This window comes from Sorex araneus, chromosome 1 (assembly GCF_027595985.1).
Source record: "Sorex araneus isolate mSorAra2 chromosome 1, mSorAra2.pri, whole genome shotgun sequence".
Taxonomy (NCBI): domain Eukaryota; kingdom Metazoa; phylum Chordata; class Mammalia; order Eulipotyphla; family Soricidae; genus Sorex; species Sorex araneus.
The window spans coordinates 228,727,416-228,753,109 of record NC_073302.1 but is presented as its reverse complement, the minus strand read 5'-3'; the positions used below and the strand labels follow the sequence as shown (position 1 = coordinate 228,753,109).

General features: G+C 44.0%; 1 protein-coding gene across 6 annotated transcripts in view; it reads right to left on the bottom strand.

Annotated features, from left to right (window-relative positions):
* ZDHHC20 (zinc finger DHHC-type palmitoyltransferase 20) overlaps window positions 1-22,459 on the bottom strand; it is a 77,893-nt gene extending 55,434 nt beyond the window's left edge. For all 6 annotated transcript variants that reach the window (XR_008630171.1, XM_055137895.1, XM_055137903.1 and 3 more), the window contains exon 1: window positions 22,128-22,459. Coding sequence is in view for 5 of the 6 variants with exons in the window: in XM_055137895.1 (XP_054993870.1) it covers window positions 22,128-22,446 (319 nt within the window). In the remaining variant the exon portion in view is untranslated. The remainder of the gene's footprint in view (window positions 1-22,127) is intronic.
* Window positions 22,460-25,694: the final 3,235 nt, after the last annotated feature.

Sequence of the window (25,694 nt, the reverse complement as noted above, 5' to 3'; positions counted from 1 at the left end):
TGAGATTGTAACCAAACATGAAAGCTTGTAACTATCTCATGGTGATTCAATAAAATTTAAAAAAAAAAAGAAGTGGGAGGCTGAAAATGTCAGCTCCTTTAAAAGTTTACCCTCACTAGACCTCACTAGGAGGCAAGACCTTTGTCAGACTGGCTGCCTGGGGCCAGCTACTCTAGCAGACACACATCATACCTGGTCGAGGAAGCAATGCTCAGGAGTTACTCCTGGCTCTGCACTCAGGAATTACTCCTGCTGGTCCTCAGTGGACCAAATGGGATGACAAGAATTGAACCCAGGTTGCCACGTGCAATGCAAACAACCTCCCAGCTGAACTATCACTCTGACCTCAGCTAAGATATTATTTTTTAAGTGTTCTTGAACAGTGATTATATTACCTAAACTGCTTTTTCTTATCTAGAAGTACTTCCACAATAATCTATCCTGAGAAATAGAAAGAATGGTATAAATTTAGCAGAGACCTTTATCTTTTAAAAAAAAATTATTAAAGAACCGTGATTTACAAAGTTTCTGATAGCTGTTTTAGGCATATAATACTTCAACACCAATCGCAATCCACATCTTCATAATCCATTCATCTGTCTTTGGACACCTAGGTTGATTCCAAATCTTAGCTAATGTACTGTGTACCAATGAATAATAGTTTGCATATGTCCTTCTGAGAGTGTTTCTATGTCCTGCAGGCGGATAATTGCAGAAACCTTTCTGGTCATGTTTCTCAGATTTCCTCTTTCAGTGAGATCAATGATGGTAATGCCTTGCTGTTTCTTGGTTTTCTTTTTTACTGTAGTTGAGGTAACAATGATTATAATGGACTTTACATTCACACTTATCCTATACAAATTAACTGACCCTCTACCACCACCAGAATGCTCAAGTGTCCTGGTGTCACTTCTGTTCCACTTCTTTCTTCCTCCCAGCAAGACCCCATCTCCAATCCTAGTAATCTCAATTCTGTATTCAAAGTCTTTTAGAAGGTGTTATCAATAGATACTATTCATTCCTTTTGCCTTTTTTTTTTAATGTAGGAGTACTGCTATTTATTCAGCCACTGATTAAGCTAACTGAAGCAGGCATGAATTCCACATTACTTAAAAAATTTTTTTAAATTTTATTTTCATAAAGTTGTTCAGAATAAGTGTTTACATTCAACATTTCAACACCAATCCCATCATCATTACACCTTCCCACCACCATTATTTCAAATTTTCCCATCACAACCCAAGCCTGCCCCATGGCAGATGGTAAATAATTTTATATTACTTGTTATGAATAGTATGAGATGCCTGAGTGCTCCTGGAATTCTAAAATTTTTGAAATATTTAGGATTTAGAGGCATCTCTGTGCTGTGCTGCTCTCTTCTGAGATTCATCTGTGAGTCTCTGAATCATGGCTGTTAATATGCTTAAATGATGCCCAGAGTTCAGTTCTTGGCCTTGACTGCCAGAAGGGTGGGGAGATGGGGGGAGGTTGCCCATCCCCAACTCCATGAAGCCTCGTTTTCAGCTACTGGTCCCGCATACCTGGGTTTTTCAGCCGATTCATTCTCATGTAGTGGTGGTGGTGGGGGGGCTCTGGACAAGCCTGTGAAGGTTGGCCATGAGCACAGCACGATTGGGTTCTGGAGGTCTGCGGCTGCCGGGGTTCATTTGGGGCAAGCGGAGGGACACACCTGCCTCCCTCTAACGTGCCCCAGGGTAATCAGCCTGGCGAGGGTTGGGAAACATCTCGACAGCATGCTGCTCTCTTTTGGAGTCATTTGCGAGTCTCTGAATCATGGCCGTTAATGCGCTTAAATGGCCTGATTTTGATCTCTTTTGAGATTTATTTATGGGTCTTGGAAGCAAGGCCAATAAGTGAGTCTGTACAGCTAAGCCAAAGGTCATTTGTGGGTGTTAACTCCCACATATCTAACTTCTGGCCTTTTTATTTCTCGAGAAACTTGGTCCCAAGATGTTGGGGCCCAGAGGCACACTGGCAATTTTTGGATATCAGGAAGCCTGTGAAGGCACCATTAGGCTGCTGCTTCGTGTGTTTGTGTGCTTTTTTTAAAAATACACATACTACAGATGAGTGAGTTTATCCAATATTTGTTCTCCTCTGACTAATTTCACTTGAGTTCGTACCCTCACTATTCTACCCAAATTGTAGCAAAAGTCAATACTTTATCTCTTCTTACAGCTGAGTAATATTACACTGTATATATGCCACAACTTCATTTTCTACTAATCTGTCACTGGGTGCCTTGGCTAGTGTAAATAACACTGCAATGAACTATTTTTTTTTTTTTTTTGCTTTTTGGGTCACACCCAGCGATGCTCAGGGGTTACTCCTGGCTTTGCACTCAGGAATTGCTCCTGGCAGTGCTTGGGGGACCATATGGGATGCCGGGGACTGAACCTGGGTTGGCCGCGTGCAAGGCAAATACCCTACCCGCTGTGCTATCGCTCCGGCCCCTGAACATATATTTTTTAATTTTTTGTGTTTTGGGGATAAATGCCAAGGTTGAAATCACTCCATCACTAGGAACTCTAAATTTTCTGAGAAGTCGTCACACTATTTTCCATAGAGACAGAGTTTATATTCCCACCTATAGTGAGGGAGGGCTCTGGTTTGTTTGCTTCTGGGGAGGGGGGTCACACAAAATGCTCATGTGAGATGGCATCTTACTTTTGCTTTGATTTACATCTCTCTGATAACGTATGTTGATGAGAACATTTTCAGATGCCTCCTTACCTGCCATATGTCTTCTTTTAGTAAGTGTTTATGTTCATCTCTCCATTTTTTTTTGTTTCATTAAGGCATCATGGTTGAAATCATTATTTTAGAGTTGGAGATCTAATGCACCAACCCAAGTTACAGAGCTACTACACTAACCCCTTTCAGTTTTGAACCCTGCATATGACATTAGCTCTGGAGCTCCCATATATATATATATATATATATATATATATATATATATATATATATATATATATATAATGACTATTATGTTGGAAGTACATTCGATCTATGCCAATTTACTGAAGAAATTTATATATATACACACATTATATATGTATTAATATATAAATATTTAACCTTGCCAAGTTAAAAAATATTAAATACCTTTAGAAATTCTGGAAAATGAAGTTATTTGTTAAGGTTCAGAGCTGACCAATAGGAATAAAATAATAGCATGAACGTGGTCTCTATACACTGCTATACGATCACAGGTAAACTTGTCACTTCTAATGCCTGTATATTCAGATAACCTAGCACCACTGTGCACTCCCCTTTCCTTAGAAAACCACATGTTTCACTAAGCACCAAGATGATTCCTGAGCACCACTAGGTGTGGCTCAGTTCTCCTCCATACCCTTTTGTACCTCATTATGCTACATCAATTAAAAAAAAAAATACAACCAACATGTTGACAGATGCCCTTTGTGGAAAATTTTGGCTGACTCCATAGGTTCAAGGCAACCAATGCTATGATGAGCTTATACTAACACCTCTGCTATGATCTTTTCCCCCCAAAACAGGCTAACTCTATGTGTGTTCATTTTACAGTTTTACCATTACATTGTATCATGAGACAAGATCACATGGCCAGTTAAATAACATTCGGGGTTCCCTGTGCAAGGCAAATGCCCTACCTGAATTACTATCTCTCTAGCCCCTGATCCCCTGGGAAAAATAAAAAATAAAAAATAAAGGTTTTTGCAGTATCAGTTTATCTTCTTTTTCATTTCTCATATGTATTTGAATTTTCTCTCTTTGCAAGTCTGAATAAAAATCTATTTTATCTTTTCAAAGAGCCAACTCATTGGGGCTGGAGCAAGAGTATAGTGGGTACGGCGTTTTCCTGACACATAGCTGACCTGGGTTTGATCCTTGGCACCCCATATGGTCCCCAGAGTACTACTAGGAATGATCCCTGAGCACTGAGTCAAGAGTAAAGCACTGAGCACCACCAGGTATGGCCCCCGAACAGAAACAGCTAACCCCCAAAGAAACAGCTCATGGTTTGTTTTTAAATCTTTTGATCTCATTTATTTCTACTTTAATCTATAGGATTTCCTTTTTTCCACTGACTCTGGTTTTGGCTTTTCTAGCTGGACTAAGAAGTCTGATAGCAGACTGATTGGAACACCTTTAAATGTGATCTAAGTCACATCTAACAGAGGATAACAAATTTCCCTCAGCCTCCTTGACTCTCCTTGTGCTTAAACTCCTCACTCTGATGTCCTGATATTAGGTCTCTTTGCAATTGGGTAACCAGGTGCTCCATTATCTTCACACACAGATATAAGGTTGCTTCCCACATTTGGGTAAGTTCTAATTTCTTTGAGTAAGCTTCTGCTACCTTCTCTTTCTCTTCATGAAGGAATACCAACTGCTCTTTGGTTGTCTTTCCTAGTGGAATCAAATGACTCTCATAACATTGCTCTCCTGAATAAAACCATTTGTTTCTATTTTGATGCATGTTAATTTATCCAGAATATTAGTTTCTTTCCCCCCCACTTTTTTTGGGGGGTCGTGGTGGGAGGTACCTCACAAACAATGCTCAGGAGGTCTGGGGCCTCGCCTCTGATTCTCCAAGAATAATGATTTTCAGATAACCCCCTGGGAGTTTAATGAAGGGTCCAAGGATGTGATGCAGTACTAAAGCCATCTGGGTGAGCCCAGCAGTGCTAAGTGCCCTCACATCCAGTGATGTTTGGAGGACCATGTGGTGCTGGGAATTGAAACTGGGTTGACTGCATGCTGGCATGTGCTCTAACCACTGTACATCTCCTCTTTGATTTATAGCACTAGTTATAATCTTACTAAGTCTCTACGGTTGATTTCTGGAGATTTATCACTGCCTCCCTGACATGTTTTACAGAGTCTCAAGGTGCTTTGTGGTATATTTTGGTATATTTCTTTATTTGAGAATTTGGTTTGTATAATACTTTTGTTGACATTATTTGCTGCTGTTTGTTTAAAATCTAGATCTGTAGCACTGTAGCACTGTCGTCCTGTTGTTCATCAATTTGCTTGAGCGGGCACCAGTAACGTCTACATTGTGAGATTTGTGGTAACTGTTTTTGGCATATCGAATACGTCACGGGTAGCTTGCCAGGCTCTGCCGTGCGGGTGGGATATCGGAGCTTGCCGAGCTCTCTGAGAGGGACGGAGAAATCGAACCCGGGTAGGCTACATGCAAGGCAAACGCCCTACCTGCTGTGCTATCGCACCATCCCAAAATCTTTATCAGTATCTTATAATTAGCGCCTTATCTTCTTCTTTTACAGTAGGTGGTGCTATGGGTGTTTCTGGTTACTGCTGATACCAGCAGGCAAAGCAGGAGACCTGGAGTGCAGTGGTTGATGAGTGCCCACTGTCATTGGGGAGAGCAGAGCTGCTGCCATGGATGTGCTGTGGGAAACCTGGTTCGTGTGCTCAGCCTTGATATTATTCCTCACCTGGGGACCTGAATCAGAGACTCAACTGTCTATTTGCTGTTCACTTCAAGATGTTTATACAGGGCTCAGGAATGGACTCAAGGGTTATAGCACATGCTTTGCACAAGGGAGCCCTGAATTTGATCCAGGTTTGACAGGGTCCACCAAAGCACCACTGCAGAGCATCTCCTAAGCCCTGAACTGGGAGCAGAGCTGGGGTAACATCTGGTGTAGCCCGAAACAAACAATGAAGAGAGACACCTATGCAAACCTCATGTTGGGGTGGTGTGGTTGCAGTCAATGTTGAGCAGTTTCTTTTTTGTCCTTCTTTGCTGTGTCTTGGCCACTGTGGACCATCTTTACTCCACCACTTTGTGATTCACTTGAGCCAAAGAGTTAAACCCTACATTGGAACTGAGAGTTATTTTGTATGCATAGTTTTAGCATCATGCTTATAGGCTAAAGAGGCTTTCAAAGGCCCAGAAAAAATACTTCTGTGAAAAATGCTCACTAAATTTCATTAAATACATTTATTTTCAAGCTCATTTTCCACCATATTCTTAAGAAACGCAACTCATACCCATCTTTCAATTAGCCATGTAGTTCTTGAACTGTAAATAACAACAACAAAAAATACATAGTATAAGCAAAAATGTGCAGGAAAAAAAAAATGGAGGAAAGGACAGTATCTCACTTAAAGGTCTTCACTTTGCTTCTTTAATGCTATTGTGCATTTATAACATCTTCAGGAAATACTCTAAAGAAATCTTATTATGCACAAATTGCTGAACTCACTGCTGCACAAGCAATGCCTCCATCAAGGGCAGCTTCCTGCTGCAGTAACTGCTTGGTGCCAATAATAAATAGGTATAATAACTTGGTGCCAATAATAAATAATGGGGTATGCACAAAGATCAATTCAGGATTAGAGACCTGGATGTCAGACCTGGATCCATAAATTATCAAGGAAAATATAGGCAGAACCCTCCATGACACTGACTTGGTTGTGTGGAGTTTTGTTTGTTTTTGGCTTTCTGGGTCATATCCAGCAATGCTCAGAGGCTACTCCTGGCTCTGCACTCAGGAATTACTCCTGCAGTGCTCAGGGAACCATATGAGATGCCAAAGATCGAACCCGGGTCAGCTCATGCAAGACAAAGATGCCCTACCTGCTATACTATCTGTCCAGCCTCCTCTCCACTGAATCTAGAGATATTTTGAATGACTCAATGCCATTGGCCAAGCAAAAGGAAGCAAATAAACAAATGGGACTACATCAACCTAAGAAGCTCTGCATCACAAAAAGGATGGTGACAAGAATAAAAAGAGAGCTCACGGACTCGGAGAAAGTATCTGCCCACCCCTAATCTGCCAAAGGGTTAATATACAAGATATATAAAGCATTGGTAGAAGTTAAACAACAAATCCAAAAATGAAGGAAGAGATGAACAGAATGTTCCTCGAAGATATACAGATGTCCTAGAGACATCTTTCTTACACTGGTGAGACTGGCACATATCACAAAGAATGAAAAAATTAGTATTGGTGGGTATGTGGGGAAAAAGGAATTCTTACTGCTGGTAATTATGTTGACTGAGGGGGTATGGTGCCGTCAATAGGTCAACCTGTACCTGTGGGGCGAGTGCATCAGCAGCCTGATGGTGCCTTCAGGTTTCCTGATACCCCAAATTGCTGCTGGGCCTTTGGCTGGACCCCAACAACGTGGGATCAAGTTTACCAAGAAATTAAACAGCCAAAAGTTAGGTATGTGGGAGCCACACCCACAAACCACCTCTGGCTCAGCTATACAAACTCATTTATTGGCCTTATTTCAGAGACCCATAAATAAATCTCGAAAGAGATCAAAAGCCACTGTTACTCTTGGATCCACACAACGCTGAACAGACCAGGGTAAATTGGAGGGGGGCAGGTCAGCCTGGTGCCCGCCCAAGCAGAGACCCATACAGCTGCTTGCTCCCACAATCCAAAATTACCTCCATGCCCCTGGCCTGACTCCACCTTTTCAAAGACAGATCTCACTGGGACATAATCTGCTGAAAATTCTGGTATGTGTGGTTTTGTGACTGAAATCTCCAGGCTTTCTTGGGGTTGGGATGGGCTACCTTTCCCCACCTCCCTATACTTTCGGAAGTCACGTCCACACCCCAAAGTGGCTACCCAACTGAAAAGTTACTCCAGCCTTACCGTCCTGATAAAAATACTGAATTCCCTGAACAAACACCATGACCTCTTAGCACCTGTATTGAAAACCATAATGCACAAAAGGAGAGAGAGAGAGAGAGAGAGAGAGAGAGAGAGAGAGAGAGAGAGAGAGAGAGAGAGAGAAGGAAAGTGCCTCCCATAGAGAGAGAGAGGCTCGGGGGTGGGGGGCCTGGGGGATGGTGGGAGGAAAACAGGGGACTGGTGGTGGGAAATGTACACCGGTGGAGGGATGGGTGTGGGATCACTGTATGACTGAAACCCAATAATGAATAGCTGTGTGATAGTCTATCTCATGGATATTCAATTAAAAAACTTAAAAAAAAAAGTGCTGACTGATCCAATCTTTTTGAAAAACAATATGGACACATCTAAAAACCCCTAGATCTATCCATCTCCTTCTAACTCATTTCACTCAGCATAATATTCTCCATATCCATACATTTATAAGCAAATTTGATAACTTCTTTTTCCCTAACAGCTGCATAGTATTTCATTGTGTGATTGTACCATAGTTTCTTTAACCAGTCATCTGTTCTAGGACATTTGGATTGTTTCCAGATCCTAGCTATCGTGAATAGTGCTGCAATGAACATAGAAATGCAGATGGCATTTTTTCTGTTCTCTCCCTGTGGGTATACTCCCAAAAGTGGTATTGCTAGGTCATTTGGAAGCTCAATTTCTAGCTTTTTAACTAAGGCTAGCCAAGTCGGCATTCCCACCAACAATAAGAGAGTCCCTTTCTCTGGGCATCAATGCCAGCATTAAGAACAGCATCTCATTCTTTTGGATGTGTGCCAAAAGTGAGACAATATCTCATTGCTGTTTTGATCTGCATCTCCCTGATGACTAGCAACGTAGGGACAGATATAAAATGATTGGACTCATTTGTGGGATACAAAAAACATAATATGAGACCAATACCATAGGACAGTAGGAACAAGGATGAGGAGTCCACAGTTCGAAGCCTGCCTCCCTCAAGTGCTGGGGGATAAGTCAATTGGGACAGAGACAGGACCACTATGACAAACATAGTTGGAAATGATCATTCTGGTAAGAAGTGTGTGCTGAAAACAGGTAAAGGAATAAACACAATAACCTCTTAGTATATGTACTGCAAACCATAAACAGCTTTCCCCCCTAATCAGACTGTTAATTTGTAAGGTCAGATCTTTCTAGGACACTGAACTTATATTGTAAGTTAATATTGCCTTTCTCCTTTCTCCTTTCCTTGTGTCTTTTGAATAGTTTACTTTAAAGCAATACAAAAGTCCCTTTTGTATAGACACAAGAAGACAATATTATGCTTTTGTAATTTGGGATTTAATTGGCTTTGAATATTATTCATTCCCGGGCATCTGCTTTCTCGACTAAAGCCTCAGTTGCCCTCAGTTCCTCGCACCCCAAAAGCAGGGTCTCAATGAGGGATGGGACGGACCCAGGGCAAGCGGTGAGTTATGTGCTACCCTGGCATCGAGATGGGCCTGGCCAAAGTGCCAAATTCTTAACTATAAGAGCTTGATCGTGGACAAATGCTGTCATGACCCAAAAGTAAAAACGAGACTAGGATCCTGCTAGGGATAGGAAAGACCAATCTGGCCTGAGCACTGTAGTCTGAGATAGAGATGGCCCCAGGAGAGCAATAAGCTTAATGCATCTCTTACTGTGTCCATACAAAATGATTAATATTATGAATGCTTACGTTTGTTGGCCAAAGAGAGGAGAAACACACTCATGGGACTCTGCCTTTGGGTGGATGGTCCTGCTGAAGGAGAATCTGTCCTAGAAGCAGCATCTCCTGAGGGAACGAACTTTAACCCTATCGATTGTGACCACACCTGTGTGTAAGCCCCAACCCCCTCATGAGAGCTGGGAGAGAAGCAAAGAGAGAGAGAGAGAGAGAGAGAGAGAGAGAGAGAGAGAGAGAGAGAGAGAGAGAGAGAGACAGACAGACAGACAGACAGACAGACAGACAGTCAGACAGACAGACAGACAGAGGACTGAATGGAATAAACGGAAGTGATCAATCAACTGGCTTGGCCCTCATTTCCTCCTCCGTTAGCCCCATGGCCTGGGCCGCTCTGGCTGGGCGAACGGCTCAGGACCAACCCCCTGACCTGGGGGCGGCCAACACAGAAGTTTTTTACAGTACATGCATACAAAAGAATACTACTTGGCTATAAGAAAAAAATGGAAATTATGCAATTTTGCTGCTATGTGGATTGATCTTTAGAGTATCATGCTGAGTGAAGTTAGTCAGGAGGATTTCTCTTACATGTGATTACTGAGTTAAGTTAGTCAGAAGGATTTCTCTTACATGTGATTACTGAGTTAAGTTAGTCAGGAGGATTTCTCTTACATGTGATTAGCAACCCGAGGCACCCTTCCCCCCTCCTAATAGGAAATAACAAATGTCCAAAGGTAACAGAAATTAACTGGTTTTCAGTAGAAAGCTTACCATGGGGAAGGGGGCATACAAAGGGGGTACTGGAACAGAGGTGGAGGGTGTGGTGCTAGAACACTATATGCATGGTGAAACCTACCAGTAACAGGATTGCAAATCACAGTGGTTAAAATAAAATTTAGAAAGCTGCATACTCACTGAAGTTGTTCTTGGAGTTTGCAACTTGTTTTGTGTGGGGAGTAGGCTATAGTATACACAAAAGAAAAGTTTATGTTCAGGGGCCGGAGCGATAGCACAGCGGGTAGGGCATTTGCCTTGCACGCGGCCGACCCGGGTTCGATCCCCGGCATCCCATATGGTCCCCCAAGCACCACCAGGAGTAATTCCTGAGTGTAAAGCCAAGAATAACCCCTGAGCATCGCTGGGTTGTGACCCAAAAAGCAAAAAAAAAAAAAAAAAAAAAAAGGAAAAAAAGAAAAGTTTATGTTCAAAAGGACCAGAGAAACGTTATAGCAGGTAAGGGACTTGCTTGCATGTGGCTGAATCTGTGTTTGATTCCCAGCATATCATATAGTCCCAGGCCTGTCAAAAGTGATCCTGAGGGCAGAGTCAGGAATAAGCCCTGAGCACTGCTGGGTTTGGCCCCCAAACAAAAACAAAAACGGTTGCAGGCTCTGGGTACAGAAGGTAGGGTGCTTGCCTTCACATGGTAAACATGGGCTTTAATCTGGTACTCCGTATGGTACCCACCAAGAATGATTCCTGAATACAAAGTCAGGAGTAAGTCCTGAGCAATTCTAGGTATGACTCCCCAAAACGAAACAAAATAAAGGCACCTGAGGGGGTAGGGAGACAGCATAAGGGTTAGGGACTTGGACCCCTGTTCCACATACAGCAATGCATGGCTTCCCAGAGCACCACTGGGTGTGGCCCTTGATGTCCCCAAGCACCATCACGGTGGCCTTGCTGATCTGGCATTGGAGAGCCCAAGCAATGCTGAGTCTGAGTCCCAGAATTAAACCATCCAGTACCAATGGTCAAGTAGCCCTGGGCCCTGAGCGCTGCTTGGAAGGTTCCCCTCACAAAAATAATTTTAAATATAGACTGAAATAATTATTATGTACATAACCTGTACAAAATTAATTTCATGATTTCAAATTTTTTGTTCTTCCCTGTTTCAATTTCTGGCATCTTAGTAGAATACTTAAAAGTCAAAATTATATATTCAGAAAGACCTGGCTTTCATTACTCCCTCACTCCATTTTCATTAGTAAACATTCCACTATTTTCCAGCAAAATAAGCAAGCATTTCTAATCTGTTCCTTCAAATAACTATTTATAGTGTTAGACAGTATGGGGACTAAAACATTTGCTTTGCATGTAGCTCATCCTAGTTTGATCACTGTATGGTCCACTGACCACCACCAGAAGTGACCACAGAGCACAGAGCCAGGAATAGCCCCTGAGCACTGCTGGTTAAAGCCCACCCTTCACCACCAAATCCTACTTTACACTTTGTTTTTCTTGTAGCATTTCCTCAGAATCACTACACAGTAAAACATAGAGACAATCGCTGTTTGTATTTTTTCAAGGACTGCACAGTATTCTATTGTGTGAGTGTTCCAGTAATATAATCAGGTCTTTATTGACAAACATTTGAGCTATCTCCAATCTTATGCTGTTACAAATAATGTGGCAATGAATAACCTTATGCATGTGTTATTTGTAGCAGTTTATTTCAGTGCAGATTCCTGACAGTGAAATTACTGGGCCCAAAGTAAACCTGTCCGCTTTTCCACCAAATCCATGATAGGGTTTGCAGCAATCTATACTTCTTCCAGCAATGCATGAGACTGTCTCTTGATAGTACACTACAGTATTGAGTATTCTGTGGGTCAATATTGATATTGCAAAAGAGTTTCACTTTGTATTTGTGAGGATAAGAATCTTCGCATCTGTAAGCCATTTTGATTTTATTTTTCCTGTGAACAATTCGCACTCATCCCTTAAAAAAGAAAATCATGCAATTTGATACAAAGTGAATGGCTCCTAGATTGTACCACCTTAAGTGAAATAAATTAGAGGGAGGACAAATACCAGATTATCTCACTCATCTGTGGAATATACAGAGAGATGAGGGAATAAACAATATAAAGCAATGATAAGGGACCGGAGCAACGGTATAGTGGACAGATCACTTGTCTTCCCTGAAACCACCCTGTATGGTTGCCCCAGTTCCACCAGGAGTGATCCGAGTGCATAGTAAGGAATAAATCCTGAGAACTGCCACCAGGTGTGATTCCCCCCCCAAAACAAAACAAAACAAAACGATAAACCTTTGGTCTTGAATGAAGACATTGAATAACAGTTGGGAGTAGTGGCTGTGTGAGTATCATGTTGTGTGAGCATCTTGGGCACTTTGGTATTGGTAGGGTATAGTAACTTTGTACATCAACACCATAAATTTCAATACTATTATCACTGTATCACTGTCATCCCATTGCTCATTGATTTGCTCGAGTGGGCACCAGTAACATCTCCATTTTGAGACTTGTTGTTACTGTTTTTGGCATATCAAATACACCACGGTTAGCTTGCCAGGCTCTGCCATGTGGGTGAGATACTCTTGGTAGCTTGCCAGACTCTCCAAGAGGGGCGGAGGAATTGAACCCAGGTTGGCCGCGTGCAAGGGGAACACACTACCACTGTGCTATTGCTCCAGCCCAATACTATTATAACTATATTAATTATATATATTTTTTAATTTGGTGGGACAGTCTTTTTTCCTGGCTATAAGATCATTCACTAATGTTTTCTTCTGGTCCTTAAAATAACCTTCGCTTTACATTCATATTTCGTCCATTTTGAAATGACAGGCTCCAAGGGCAAGAAAGCCATAGAAGCCTGATAAATTTTGTGTCAGAAAGAAAGTACTCAAAATGAGGAGATGTCAAAGGGATGCAGCAACCAAACTAACAGGGCACCTACTGGACAAATCCAGGACATTTTTAGAAAATAAACTAATCCACATATTAAGAATCCATGAAGGCTGGAGAGATGGCAAATATGTTAGGGCACATTTCTGCATACAGCTGGTCCCAATTGAATTATTTATTTTGGGGGTCACACCCGGCGGTGCACAGGGGTTACTCCTGGCTCTGTGCTCAGGAATTACTCCTGGCGGTGCTCAGGGGACCATATGGGATGCTGGGAATCGAACCCTGGTCAGCTGAGTATAAGGCAAATGCCCTCCCCGCTGTGCTATCACTCCAGCCCAACGGGCTCCAATTTAATCCCCAGCACTACACTGTCCCTGGTTCCTCACAAGGGGCAGCACAGGAGACTCTTGATTACTGCTGGGGTGGCCCAAGCAGTACCACATCCTCAGGCCCTAGCACTGAAAGCCTAGAAGTTTTAAAAATTTAAATTCAAATTAGCATCCATAATGTATGCTAATGTAAATTGATGAATAAATGGGGAAGAAAAAGTTCTTACAGAATTCTAACTAGTGTAGCCGAGATCACGAAATTAGAAAAATCACCATGTGACAATTGGCACGATAACGATTTCCAGCAAGAAACGTCAATATATGCCAAGAAGACTAGGTGCAAACAATCAGAACAACATTCATAGAGAAAGAATATCAAGGTACTCCTCTGGCGTCAGGTGCAAAGACATTTGGAGTATAAGTGCAAGGGAGAGGAAACGAGCAGGTGAAGGGAGAACTTGAACTGTAATGACCCACCAAAGCCTCGCTGGCCACTGCAGAGCGCTGCTGGGGCTCTGCGTCAGTCCTGTGGGCAGCCTGCTCTGGAAGGGCTTGACTCAGAGCGGTGAAGCAAAGCCAAGGCTCCACTCTCACTGCTGGAAGCCATCACCTGCCACGGCTGGGCAGCAAGTTTGTCCTTGGAGCCAGATCCATTTGGTGTATCTGAGTCTCCAAGAACATTTCCTGGTTATAAAGGCAAACTGTGCCTTTGCGGAATGGAAAAACTACACAGATCACAAAGGTCATTGTGGGGGTTCCTCAAAATTCATGTTAGGGTCCAGGGATATCTACCCAAGTTCCCAGTATGTGTGAGGCCTGCATCGGTTCCTTGGCACGTCCCCTGTACTGCTGGCTGCAGCCGTGATGGCCCCCTGCACCCCAGCTGAGTAGCAGTGCATACCCAGTGGTGAGACCCACATAACTGGCAGTGCCTGCCTCACCCTGGCAATGCTAGATGTGCCTGCTATTAAAAAAAAAAAATCAGGTTACATCTCAGGCCCAGTTAGAGGAGGTGAAGCTTTGTGAAATACTAAGATGATGAAGGAGGGGTTCACGAAGGGGATTTTATACTGAAACCTAGTATTTATCAGAGACACCTACCACAGGAGGAGAAACAGTGCAAATATGACCACAGGAAGTAGGCTTTCAGCTGACACTGAGGTTGCTGGTGCCTTGATCTCGTACTTGCCAGCTCCCAGAACACTGAGAACGTTTGTCTGTTCAACAGCCATCCAGTCTATGGTTAGAAAACAGCCTGGAAAAACTAAGACCTTCTTGTTCTTAGGACTAACACTGAAAAGTTTATAGGTAAAAGGAGATTACCTCTCTAACTTATTCTCAAACACCACAAAGCAAATGAATGATTTAATGTCAAAATACATATAGTAAATAACATGACAGTTCTCAAGTGAAGGAGAAATGACAATTTCATATCCTTCACCAAACATTAAAATATAGGAAAAATATTTTTATCCATTTATTGTTTATCTTGCAACAAGGTGTGTTTGACCTAATTTAATCTCTTACCAAATACATAGGTGTCCCATCTTTTTCGGTTAGATACTGATTTTATCTTATTAAAAATTCCTACAATTACTGTCTACTTATATGGGTGTTCTGTTCTGTTCTATTAGCTAATGTGTAAGTCTATGCAATATACTCTTGCTTTAGTTTTAGTTATTTCACTTTGGCTTAGGTTTGAGGTCTCACCTGGCTGTGTGCAGGGATGAGTCCCAGATCAGGGGTCAGCAATCCCTCTTGGCAGTGAGATGATCATATGGTGGAGGGACTGAATCCAGGCCTCCAGCATACAAAGCATGTGTGCCAGCCCACTATCTCTCCAGCACAACGTATTTTTTAAAGCAGTTATAGGTACACAGCAAAAACTAAAGAATTATATACAATTCCACCCTCAAAGTTTTAATTATTGAGGATTTAGGCTTAAAAATCTCATTGTTTGTTTTCTTTTTTTAGGGATCATACCTGGCTTTGTGCTCAGAGGTCCATATGTAGCAGTGGTTGGGGGTTGACTTGTGGATTCTAACCTTTTTCAGAGCTATAACCAACTTTAAGGCAAGTGCCTTAATTTCTACGCTATCTCTCTGGGCCTGAGGTTTGCCTTTCTTATCCCTTTTCTTCACAAGTTTCCTGACTGCTTTGTTTTCCATGTGACCTTTAAGATCAACTAGAACAAGGTTAGAGAATTAACAGCTATTGGGATTAATATGCATTTAAATATTAATTTGAGAAGTGAAAACTTTGAAGAATAGAGCTATTCGGTTCATGAAAGTGAAATACAGCGACTGGAGCAATAGTACAGCAGGTAGAGTATTTGCCTTGCACACGGCCAACCTAGGTTCAATCCCTGGCATCCCATATGGTCTCCAAACACCGCCAGGAATAATTTCTGAGTGCAGAGCCAGGAGTAAACCCCAAGCATCAACAGGTGTGGCCCTAAAACTGAAAACAAAAAAGTATAAAATACTTGTCTGCTCAAGTCCACTGTGTGTTTGCACTGGAGTGGGACAGCGGTCACACCACTTGTTATTCATATGGGGGGGAAGTGAGTAGGGCCACAGAGAGATTATATTAAGTCTGGTGTTCAGGAATCACTCTAACAGTGATCCAGGGCCCCTGCAATGCCGAGATGGAACCCAGACATGCACACAAAGCATGCACTAGCCCTCTGCATTCTCTCCAGCACTGCTGTAGTAGTGTGCAGTAATGTCTTCCTCTGAAAGATTTGGCATTATTATGGTTTAATTATGCTTTATTGTTTTTGATGTTATTACAAACACATATGTTCAAACATAATTTTAAACTAAATCATTGTACATGTGTATATATAGTGTGTGTGTTTTAAGTGCAAGTAGTGAGAGAGTGTATTAGTTTGTTTTTTGTGAAATTTTTTAAATTATTACAGGGATGGAGGCGGGAGGGGGTGTCCCCAAGCAGTGATTCTTGGTCAACTGGGCGCTGGTTCAGCACAAGATGTGGTGCTGCTTGGCCCTACAGTGCTGGCGGATACCTGGGCCAGGTTTCTGGCAGTACCTGGGTCAGGAATATACCAGTCATGCATCCTAATCTCTATACTATTTCCCACTCATACTAATCACTATTATTATGTTATTATTATCCTCACAAACACTGCTCAGACTGCTCTGCGGCCCTTCCTGGAGAACTGGTCAACTGGGTTCATTTAAGTCCCAAAGAAACAGAAGCAGAGCTGTGAGGGTCACGTGGTATGGGATGACCTGGGCATCCCGGTGGTGCTCAGGGGCCTCCAGGAACACTCTAAGCAGTGCTGAGGGGCTTCCAGGGTCACACCCAGTTATACTCAGGGGACCAGACCTGTGTCTGCAGTATGCTCAATTATGGTCCCCTGGGCATCACTGGGTGTGACCCTGGAGGGTATTTCCCCAGTCTGTTGGTTACTTTTACAACCTTCCATTTTACTAATTCTTCTTGGTTTGTATAACGTTGCTACTGTCTTAAATTTTCTGACATATATTATCTATACACAGAAATAAGTTTTCTCTTACTTTCCAATGTTTTCTGTTTGAATTTTCATTTTGAGTAAATGTAACCTAACTTTGCTAACACAGTGCTACATAGCAATAGCTATCGATACTTTATTCCTGGTGTTGGTGTAAATTGATCAAATTTTTGTGTACATGCTTGAAGTTCTGTTTGTGAAGAAGCCACTTAGTCCCATTTCATTGCTTTTTTTGGCTTTATTTTATTTTAGGGACACACCCAGCAGTGCTCAGGACCTACTCCTGCTCTGCACTCAGATCACTGCTGGCAGGGCTGAGAGATCAAATGGGACACTGGAGATTGAACCTGGGTAGATCTTATGCAAGGCAAGCACCTTACCGGTTGTACTATCTCTCCAGTCCAAGCATGAGCATGTTTTACTTTATTTTGTGGTTTTGTGGTCACACCCAACAGTGCTCAAGATCACTTCTACCAGAGCTCAGGGGACCATACAGGAAGCCAGGGATCGAACCCAGGTTAGCCATATGCATAGCAAGATCCCTATCCACTATACTATCTTGCCAGTCCCCTGATGACATTTTAAAGAACTCAAAACAAAGGTATGTTCTTTGACCACATATAATTAAACTTGAAATCAGCAATAAAAAGGTAACTGAAAAACTTCTCCAAATAACATGCTCCTAAAATAAAACTTAAAAATTAAATTAGAAAATGTGAATTACATAAAAATAAAAATGTAACACAGCGTGGAAATAGGTATTAAGAGGCAAATTTATAGAACTAAACACCTGATAGATGAATCAAACCAGTGACTAGTTTCTACACTGATAAACTAGGAAAGAGCAAATTAGCCCTAAATAACAGAAGAAATAATAACTATAACCCAAGAAATCAATGAAATAACAAAAAAGAGAAAATATATTATAGCAAAAGTATATTTTTCTGAATCAATAAAGCATTCTGAAATCAATCATCAAGATGATGAGTAGGAGAGAGAGGGCAGCAGTCAGGGCTCCAGACCTGCAAATGGTCAACCGGGTTTGCCCCAAGCCCCACCAGGAGTGATCCCTGAAGAGAGGGCCAGGAGTAAGCCCTAAGCACAGTTGGGTGCACCCCAAAACCAAAAATAGGGGCTGGAGCGATAGCACAGCATGTAGGGCGTTTGCCTTGCACGCAGCCGACCTGGGTTCGATTCCCAGCATACCATATGGTCTCCTGAGCACCGGCAGGAGTAATTCCTGAGTGCAGAGCCAGGAGTAACCCCTGTGCATTGCCAGGTATGACCCAAAAAAGCAAAAAAAAAAACCCAAAAACAAAAAACAAAACCAAAAATTAATCAAGACAGTGCATAGTGTTAATTTTTAAGCCACTTATTTTGTCTTATTCTAAATCTTAAGTTGACACAAGATATATAGACTCGAAGTTTTAATTCCACCCTACATATTTCTGAAAAAATATTTCCTTCTGAAACATTTCATGCTTAAACAAATCACAGAATCTCCAAGCAATGGCTATCTGAGTAACAAAGGGATTGAATCTCTGAATTCTACATACCAAATAAGAGATCCACTTTTACCACCAATAGTTCCAAATGACCTTAAAAAGAGGTCACAATAAAACCCTAGGAACTTAAATTAACACTTTCCTTTCCTTGAAAAGAACTTTCCTAGGTCAGAGAAATAGCTCAAAGGAATGGAGGACATGTTCCGTAGAGGAAGACTAAGATCCCATATAGGTACTGCAGGGTCCAAGAACACAACCAAAGTAACCTTGATTACTGAATAACCATCTTGACCAAAGTAAAAAAGTTGGCAAGCTTACACTTAATTGAATTAGTCTAGGCTGAGAGTACAGGGTTAAGTGTCTTGTCATGCACATGGCTAGTTCCACGGTACTGCATATATGAGTTCTGAGCACTGCTCGTGCAGTCCCAAAATAAACAAAAATCACATATATTTAAATACTGCTTCAGGAGAAAATTGAAGAATTTTAATTTAATTTAAAATCAAGGCCCAAAGGTCCAATATTAACACTTATTACCCCTCTGAGGGGTGACATTTAAGATGGTCACATAGATGCTTACCTTGTTAGTTCTCAGGTTATCTTTAAAGACCACATAGATGCTTACCTTTTTATTCCTCCAAAATATATATGTATGTTTTGTGTTAGGGTGGGGGAGAGATGGAGTCAGAGAAAAAGAGACAGAGAGAGAGAGAGAGAGAGAGACAGAGAGAGAGAGACAGAGAGAGACAGAGAGAGAAAGATCACAAAATTAGAAAGTTAAGAGGCTGGGATAGAACGGAGTTTGTTCAAATATCTTACTGCCAGGAACTTTTATTGTCTGAGACACTTACAGATCTCTGGCACCTTTTAGAAGAAAATTACTTTATATAAGTAGATCATACATAAGATCACCAACCCTATATGTCCAGAGCTGAATAACTTAGTAGATTAGTCTTACATAGTAGTTCATTTTAAAAGCACTGGCTCTGAGGTTGAAGGGATAGTACAGTGGGTAGGATGATTGCCTTGCACATTGCCAGCCCCAAGGTTCAATCCTAGGCATCCCATATGGTCACAGGGCAGTCAGGAGTAATTCCTTTGTATAGAGCCAGGAGTAACCCGGGTGTGGACCAAAAACCAAAACCAAAATAAAATAAAATAAAAGCATGGACTCTTAAGACAAAGAAATTTTTATGATGCTACTTACTGTCTGACCCTGAACTTTAACACTGACTTTATGAAGATATTGAGGATTAAACGAAAGTAAAGATGTAATTATGATCCTTGCTCATCTACATAAGGAATACCAGAAGATAAATATACTCTATAAAATTATTAAAATAGAACTTTAAAACCCACATCAGTTTAAAGCTCCTATAAAGTTATGTTTGTATATTTCAGTGTGAGGGTCTGTACTTATGAAGACATAATAAATGTAAGTAGTTTAAGACAGGGCTTCTTAAACTTTTTCCACTCATGACCCTTTTTTTGCCCAAAGAATTCAATAGGGCTCAGGTGAGTGCCACCAGAAATAACTTGGATTCATCACACATTTGGTTTCAAGTGAAATTTTGGTTATGGTGAGACATTTTACTCTTCCAAATGTTTCCATGACATCCACATTCAATTACTTACCCCCATCTATATCTTCAGTTGTATAATCCCCATAGTTTAAGAAGCTAGGGTTTGGGGTGAGTTGTTTTTTTGTTTTTTTTTTTTGTCTTTTTGGTTCACACCTGGTGATGCTCAGGGGTTACTACTGACTCCACACTCAGGAATCACTCCTGTTGGTGCTTGGGGGACCATATGGGATGCTGGGGATCAAACCTGGGTTGGACACATGCAAGGCAAACGTCCTACCCACTGTATTAGCACTCCAAAACTAGGATTTAAAGTATAGCTTTAATATGAGAGTGAATGAGTAGGGCACTTGGCCTTGCACTCAGCTGACCCATGCTCAATCCCCAGTACCACCATTTGTGGGTCCTGGAGCCCTGCCAGGATTACCCTAGACCACAGTACCAGAAGTAAATGCTTGAGCACAGCCAGGTATGGCTCCACTTAAAAAAAAAAAACAAAAAAAAAAACAGAAGAGAGATAAGTGTGATGGATACGATTCTCACTTTAAAAACAAAACAAAAAACCTACCCTCAAAATTTTGAACCAAAATATTCTCTTGCATGTGCACAACTCCATTTTAACTAAGTTATCTGAGAGCTAGGCAAATTCAGAACCATAATCAGAGCAATCCTGATCCAGGAGAAATAGAAGCAGGAGGTACAGCTTCATAATCAGCAGCCATCTCAGGTAGCTTTTGAGAATACCAAATGGGCTGGGGAGATGGCTCAATAAGTGAGGCAGATACAAGGCCCCAAGTTTCATCTCTGTAAGCAGGAAACGCAGCCCCCACCCAATACTGTGAGGTGCAGTCGGATTGATAAAAAAGACCATTTAACAATGGTTTTTAAGATGAGTGGGGACTTAGTCTGGAGAATGACCAGGTGATTCTGGTATATCAAAGGGATTGCATTTACAACCTCACCTGCCATTTGGGTCTAAGTTTTCAGGGGAAATGGATATGACAGACATATACAAAGCAATCTGAAGAAGGTCAGTGACTGCCATCAGCCACTCCCACAGTCAACAGGAACCCCAGGTGCTTTGACTGGCAATCAATTCCCTTCAATCTTAAGACAGCCCATTCAAGTTATTATCTTAATCCTTCGAGTACCCTGCAATGTATTTCCTTTCTTCTGGGGAATACGGTGAAAAACTGGCTGTGAGAGAAATGGCAGGAAAGAAAATAAACAATACCTCAAAATCTGAGGATGAAAGAAATGTAAATCTGCATAATAGCTAAAGCCAAAAAAACTCATCCCGAAACAATGAAGATATCTATTGCCTCATTCTTTGTTTACAATACTCTGTGAAAGTTACTGGATTCAGACTTAACATAAGTAAACTTCAGAAAAGATCGAAAGGCGGGTAGTGAATTAATTTCTTTCCTAGGGCTAATCTACATTGGCAGGAGAGGATGAAAAGCCTTTCCCCCCCCCCACTGTAACCGACCTGAAGGTCACACTCTACCGCACAGGTTAGATAAAAAGCCATCTAGGAGGGACAGGTTTCTTTAACAGAAGCAAAAAAAAAAAAAAAAAGGAAGGGGGGGCGGGGAGGGAGGCACAAATAACCTGAGACACACGCAACTGTGAAACCTACGAAACACACCTATGTAACTGACTCACGCATGATACATACACACCCATGAAACACACCTATAAAATATACACCTATGAAATACAAACACCCCTGTAAAACTCGTACATACCCCCACTGAAACATGCACACAACCCTATGAAACATAACACAACCCTATAAAACATAACACAACCCTATGATATATGCGCACAACCCTGTGCAACATACAAGCAACCCTATCGGACACACACGGAACCCTATCAGAAACACACCCCTACAACGCACACGCCTCTCTGAAACACACATACCCAGGAAATACTCGCAGCGACGAAACACACACCCACCGCACACGCCCCTAGGAAACACGCACACACCCCTACCCCACACAACGCTCACACCTCTGACACACGCCCGCGCACCAACCAGCCCTGGCCCCGGAGCCCCCCCCCGCCCTCCCGGAAGGCAGGCGCCCGCGCCGGGACGCCGCTCGGTCCGCCCGAGGCCGGGCTGCCGGGGCCGCGCCGCGGAGCGCACAGGCCGGCGAGGAGGGCGCGGGCCGGCCACCCGCCGGCGCCCGCGCGATACTCACACACGCAGAGCTCCACCACGTAGGCGTAGTAGGACCAGACGACCACGAAGGTGATGAAGAGCACCGGCACCCAGCCCACGCCGCGCTGACAGCAGCGCCAGAACGTCCACGGCGCCATATTCTGCGGGCCTGTGCAACACCAGGCGCGCGGGGGTCGCGCCGAGCGCCGGGCCCCCAGCGCTGCCGACACCGAAGCTCCCGCAGGCGCCCGGCCCGGCTGCTCCGCCCCGAAGGCCGGGGCCGCCGGATCCAAAGTCTGCGGCGCCTCGGCGTCCTTTCCCCTCACCGAGCCCCGCCCGGTCCCGCCCCGAGCCTCCATCCCATGGGGCCGCCCTGCGCCACCGCCCGCCCCGCCTCACGCCGCCGCCGGCCAGGCCGCTGTCGGGGCGGGGCTTCCGCCGCGGGGCGGGGCTTGCGTCCCGGGTGAGGCGGGGCCGGCGTGGGGGGCGGGGCCTGGGCGGACGGCTCCCAGTCGCCGGCGCGAGAGGCTCGGAGACCGCGTGCGGGCGGGGAGCGAGGGCGAGTCCGGAACCTCGCGCGCGCCACGTGCCCATAGGGAAGGTCCCGGAGGCCGAGGGGCTCGGGGATGGCCCGTGGAGAGACTTCTCAGAGGCGGCGGCCGGAGGGGTTTTGTGACTGAGGTCGTGGCAACGGGTCCCCGCGTCCCGCAGAGGTACTGACCTACGAAGCCCCATTTTCCCACCCAGACGACCTGGTCCTGCGCCCCGGACGCCGGCTAGGGATGAACTCGGCGCCAGGCCCGCCCGCGGCTCTTGCCACGCGTGTGGAAGCCCGAATCAGATCTAAAGACGGGCCCACGGCCCTCTCGACGCCCTGGTGACGGCGAGCGCAGCGGCCCCCGTCGGCGTCACCGTGGACACCACACAGTGGGGCCCAGCGCTGCCGCCTTGCCCCCTCCCCCCACGGTCGCGCAGATGGAGTCACCCGGCCACCACACAGGGTGGAGGGAATGGTCGGTCACGCGGTGCTGCAGTGAAGGCCCCACGGCAGCAGGCCCGAGCTCACAGCAAGACACCGGGTGCCAGTGGGGAAGTCGGTCCTGGACCGAGTGGACGAGCCAGCGCTTCAGGGAGGCCGAAGAAGGCCCTTAGGACTCGGCCAGGAACCGAATGGTCGCAGAGGCACCGCTTACCCCGGGGCCGAGTCGTTTGCTCCATGTTTGTCATGAGGAAAATAAAACACTATGACAAGAGAGACCACGACTATGACAAGAGCAGCTGGGACTGGAGTGATTCTGGAGCGATGGTGGGCCTGCTGTTACCATAGGAACCCTTGGGTTCTGAAGGGCCCTTCAGGAAGGATCGTGGGCTCCCTGTCACTGTAGTGCACCTTCACTGCAGCACCGCGTGATCCTTCCCTCCACCCTGTGTGGTGGCTCAGTCTGCACGGCCGTGGTGGGGGCCAGGCCAGCCGTGCTGGGCCCCACTGTGCCGCGTCTCCAGCCTGTCTCCAGACTCCTTCACAGCCTGGCTTTGGTTTCTGTTTTGGAACCACGTCTGACTGTGCTCCGCACAAGGGCTCACTCCTAGAGGGGATTAGGGAACCCTATGGAATAGCAGGAATTGGACCCAGGTCAGCCAGACAAGTCTGCTGTTTATCTCCCCGGCCCCCAGAGTCTGTCTTGACCGTGTAATGGACGTGGTGTCATTGCAAACTCATTCGTGGCTTAAGGCTAGCATAGCGAAGAACCAGAGACTGCATGGTTTAGCCGAGCAAAAATCTGTTTTTCCACTGTTTAGAAGATGAGAGTTCTGGACTATGGTGACAGGGAGCCCACGATTCTTCTTGAAGGGCCCTTTAAAACCCAAAGTTTCCTATATAACAGCAGGCCCACCATCGCTCCAGAATCACTCCAGATCCAGCTGCTCTTGTCATAGTCGTGGCCTCTCTTGTCATAGTGTTTTATTTTCCCATTATCTCTTTCCTGTATCTTCTCATTGGATCCAGGGGGTCTCCATAATTAGGATAGTGTCTTCCCTGACCTTGTTTCCAAATAGGACCACACTCTGGAGTGGGTGGGGTGGCGGGGGTTAAGTCTTAAATATATTTTCTGGGGAATATCCATTCAATCACTGCCACTGTCATCCCGTTGCTCATCAATTTGTTTGAGCGGGCACCAGTAATGTCTCTCATTGTGAGACTTATTGTTACTGTTTTTGGCATATCCAATACGCCACGGGTAGCTTGCCAGGCTCTGCTGTGTGGGTGAGATACTCTCTGTAGCTTGCAGAGCTCTCCAAGAGGGGCAGAGGAATCAACACGGGTTGGCCGCGTGAATGGCGAATGCCCTACCACTGTGCTATCGCTCCAGCCCGTTTGATATGGTATTGATTCTATATGAAATCAAAAACATTTCTAATCTGTTTCTTTGTGTTAAGATGATCCAGTGACACAATGTCCAAAAGGAGAGACAGAGAAGAAAAGCGCTTGCCATAGAGGCAGGCAGGGGATGGGGGGTGATGGGAGGGAACCTGGGAGCACTGGAGCTGGGATATTTACACTGGTGGAGGGATAGGTGTTGGAACACTGTATGACTGAAATCCAATCATGAACAGCTTTGTAAGGGTCTATCTCACAGTGATTCAATTAAAAAGTTTAACAAAAAAAAGAGAGATGGGTCCAATGAGGACATGCTTTTGGGTGGGAGGCAAGAGTGCAGTAACTTTTTCATTAATTTGAGAATATCTTTTTGTATTGTAAATCTGAAGCATCATTTAGTTTCATTTTGCCTGAAAGTATTAAGGGCCAACACCCTAACTCCTTCCTCCCTTTCTCGTATTGGACTAAAGATCTCATTCCATCACAGCTACAATTGTGACAATAAAAGAATCTCTTACTAAAAAAATTTTTAAGCCTTTTTTTAATTGAATCACTGTGAGATAGACCCTTACAAAGCTATCTATGATTACCATCCCTCCACCAGTGTGCGATTCCCAGTGTCCCCAGTTTCCCTCCCATCACCCCCCATCACTCCCCAGCCCCCCAAGCCTGCTTCTTTGGCAGGCATTCTTTCTCTCTCTCCTCTCTCTCTCCTCTCCTCTCTCTCTCCTTCTCTATCTCTCTCCTCTCTCCCATACCCTTCTCTCCCTCCTCCCACCCTTTTTTGGGGGCATCGTGGCTTGCAATACAGATACTGAAGACTTATCAAATATATCCCTTTGCCCACTTTCAATACTCAGTTTCCGGTCTAAAACAATCATTTCCATCCATTATTGGTCCCTTCTCTATCTTACCTGCCCTCCACCCCCACACACACGTGGCAGATTCCAACCATTGACCAGTCCTCCTAGCCTATTTTCCCTGGCCTTGGATATTAGTCTTCTACTATATATTTTTTAAAAAAGATTTTCTAAATTGGGGCTGGAGCAATAGCACAGAGGGTAGAGCGCTTGCCTTGAACCATAACCAGCCTAGATTCGATACCCAACACCCAATGTGGTCCCTCAAACCTGTCGGGAGTGATCCCTGAGCACAGAGATAGAAGTAAACCCAGTGTAACTCAGCATCGTTTTTTTTTATTTTAATTGAATATATGTGAATAATGAA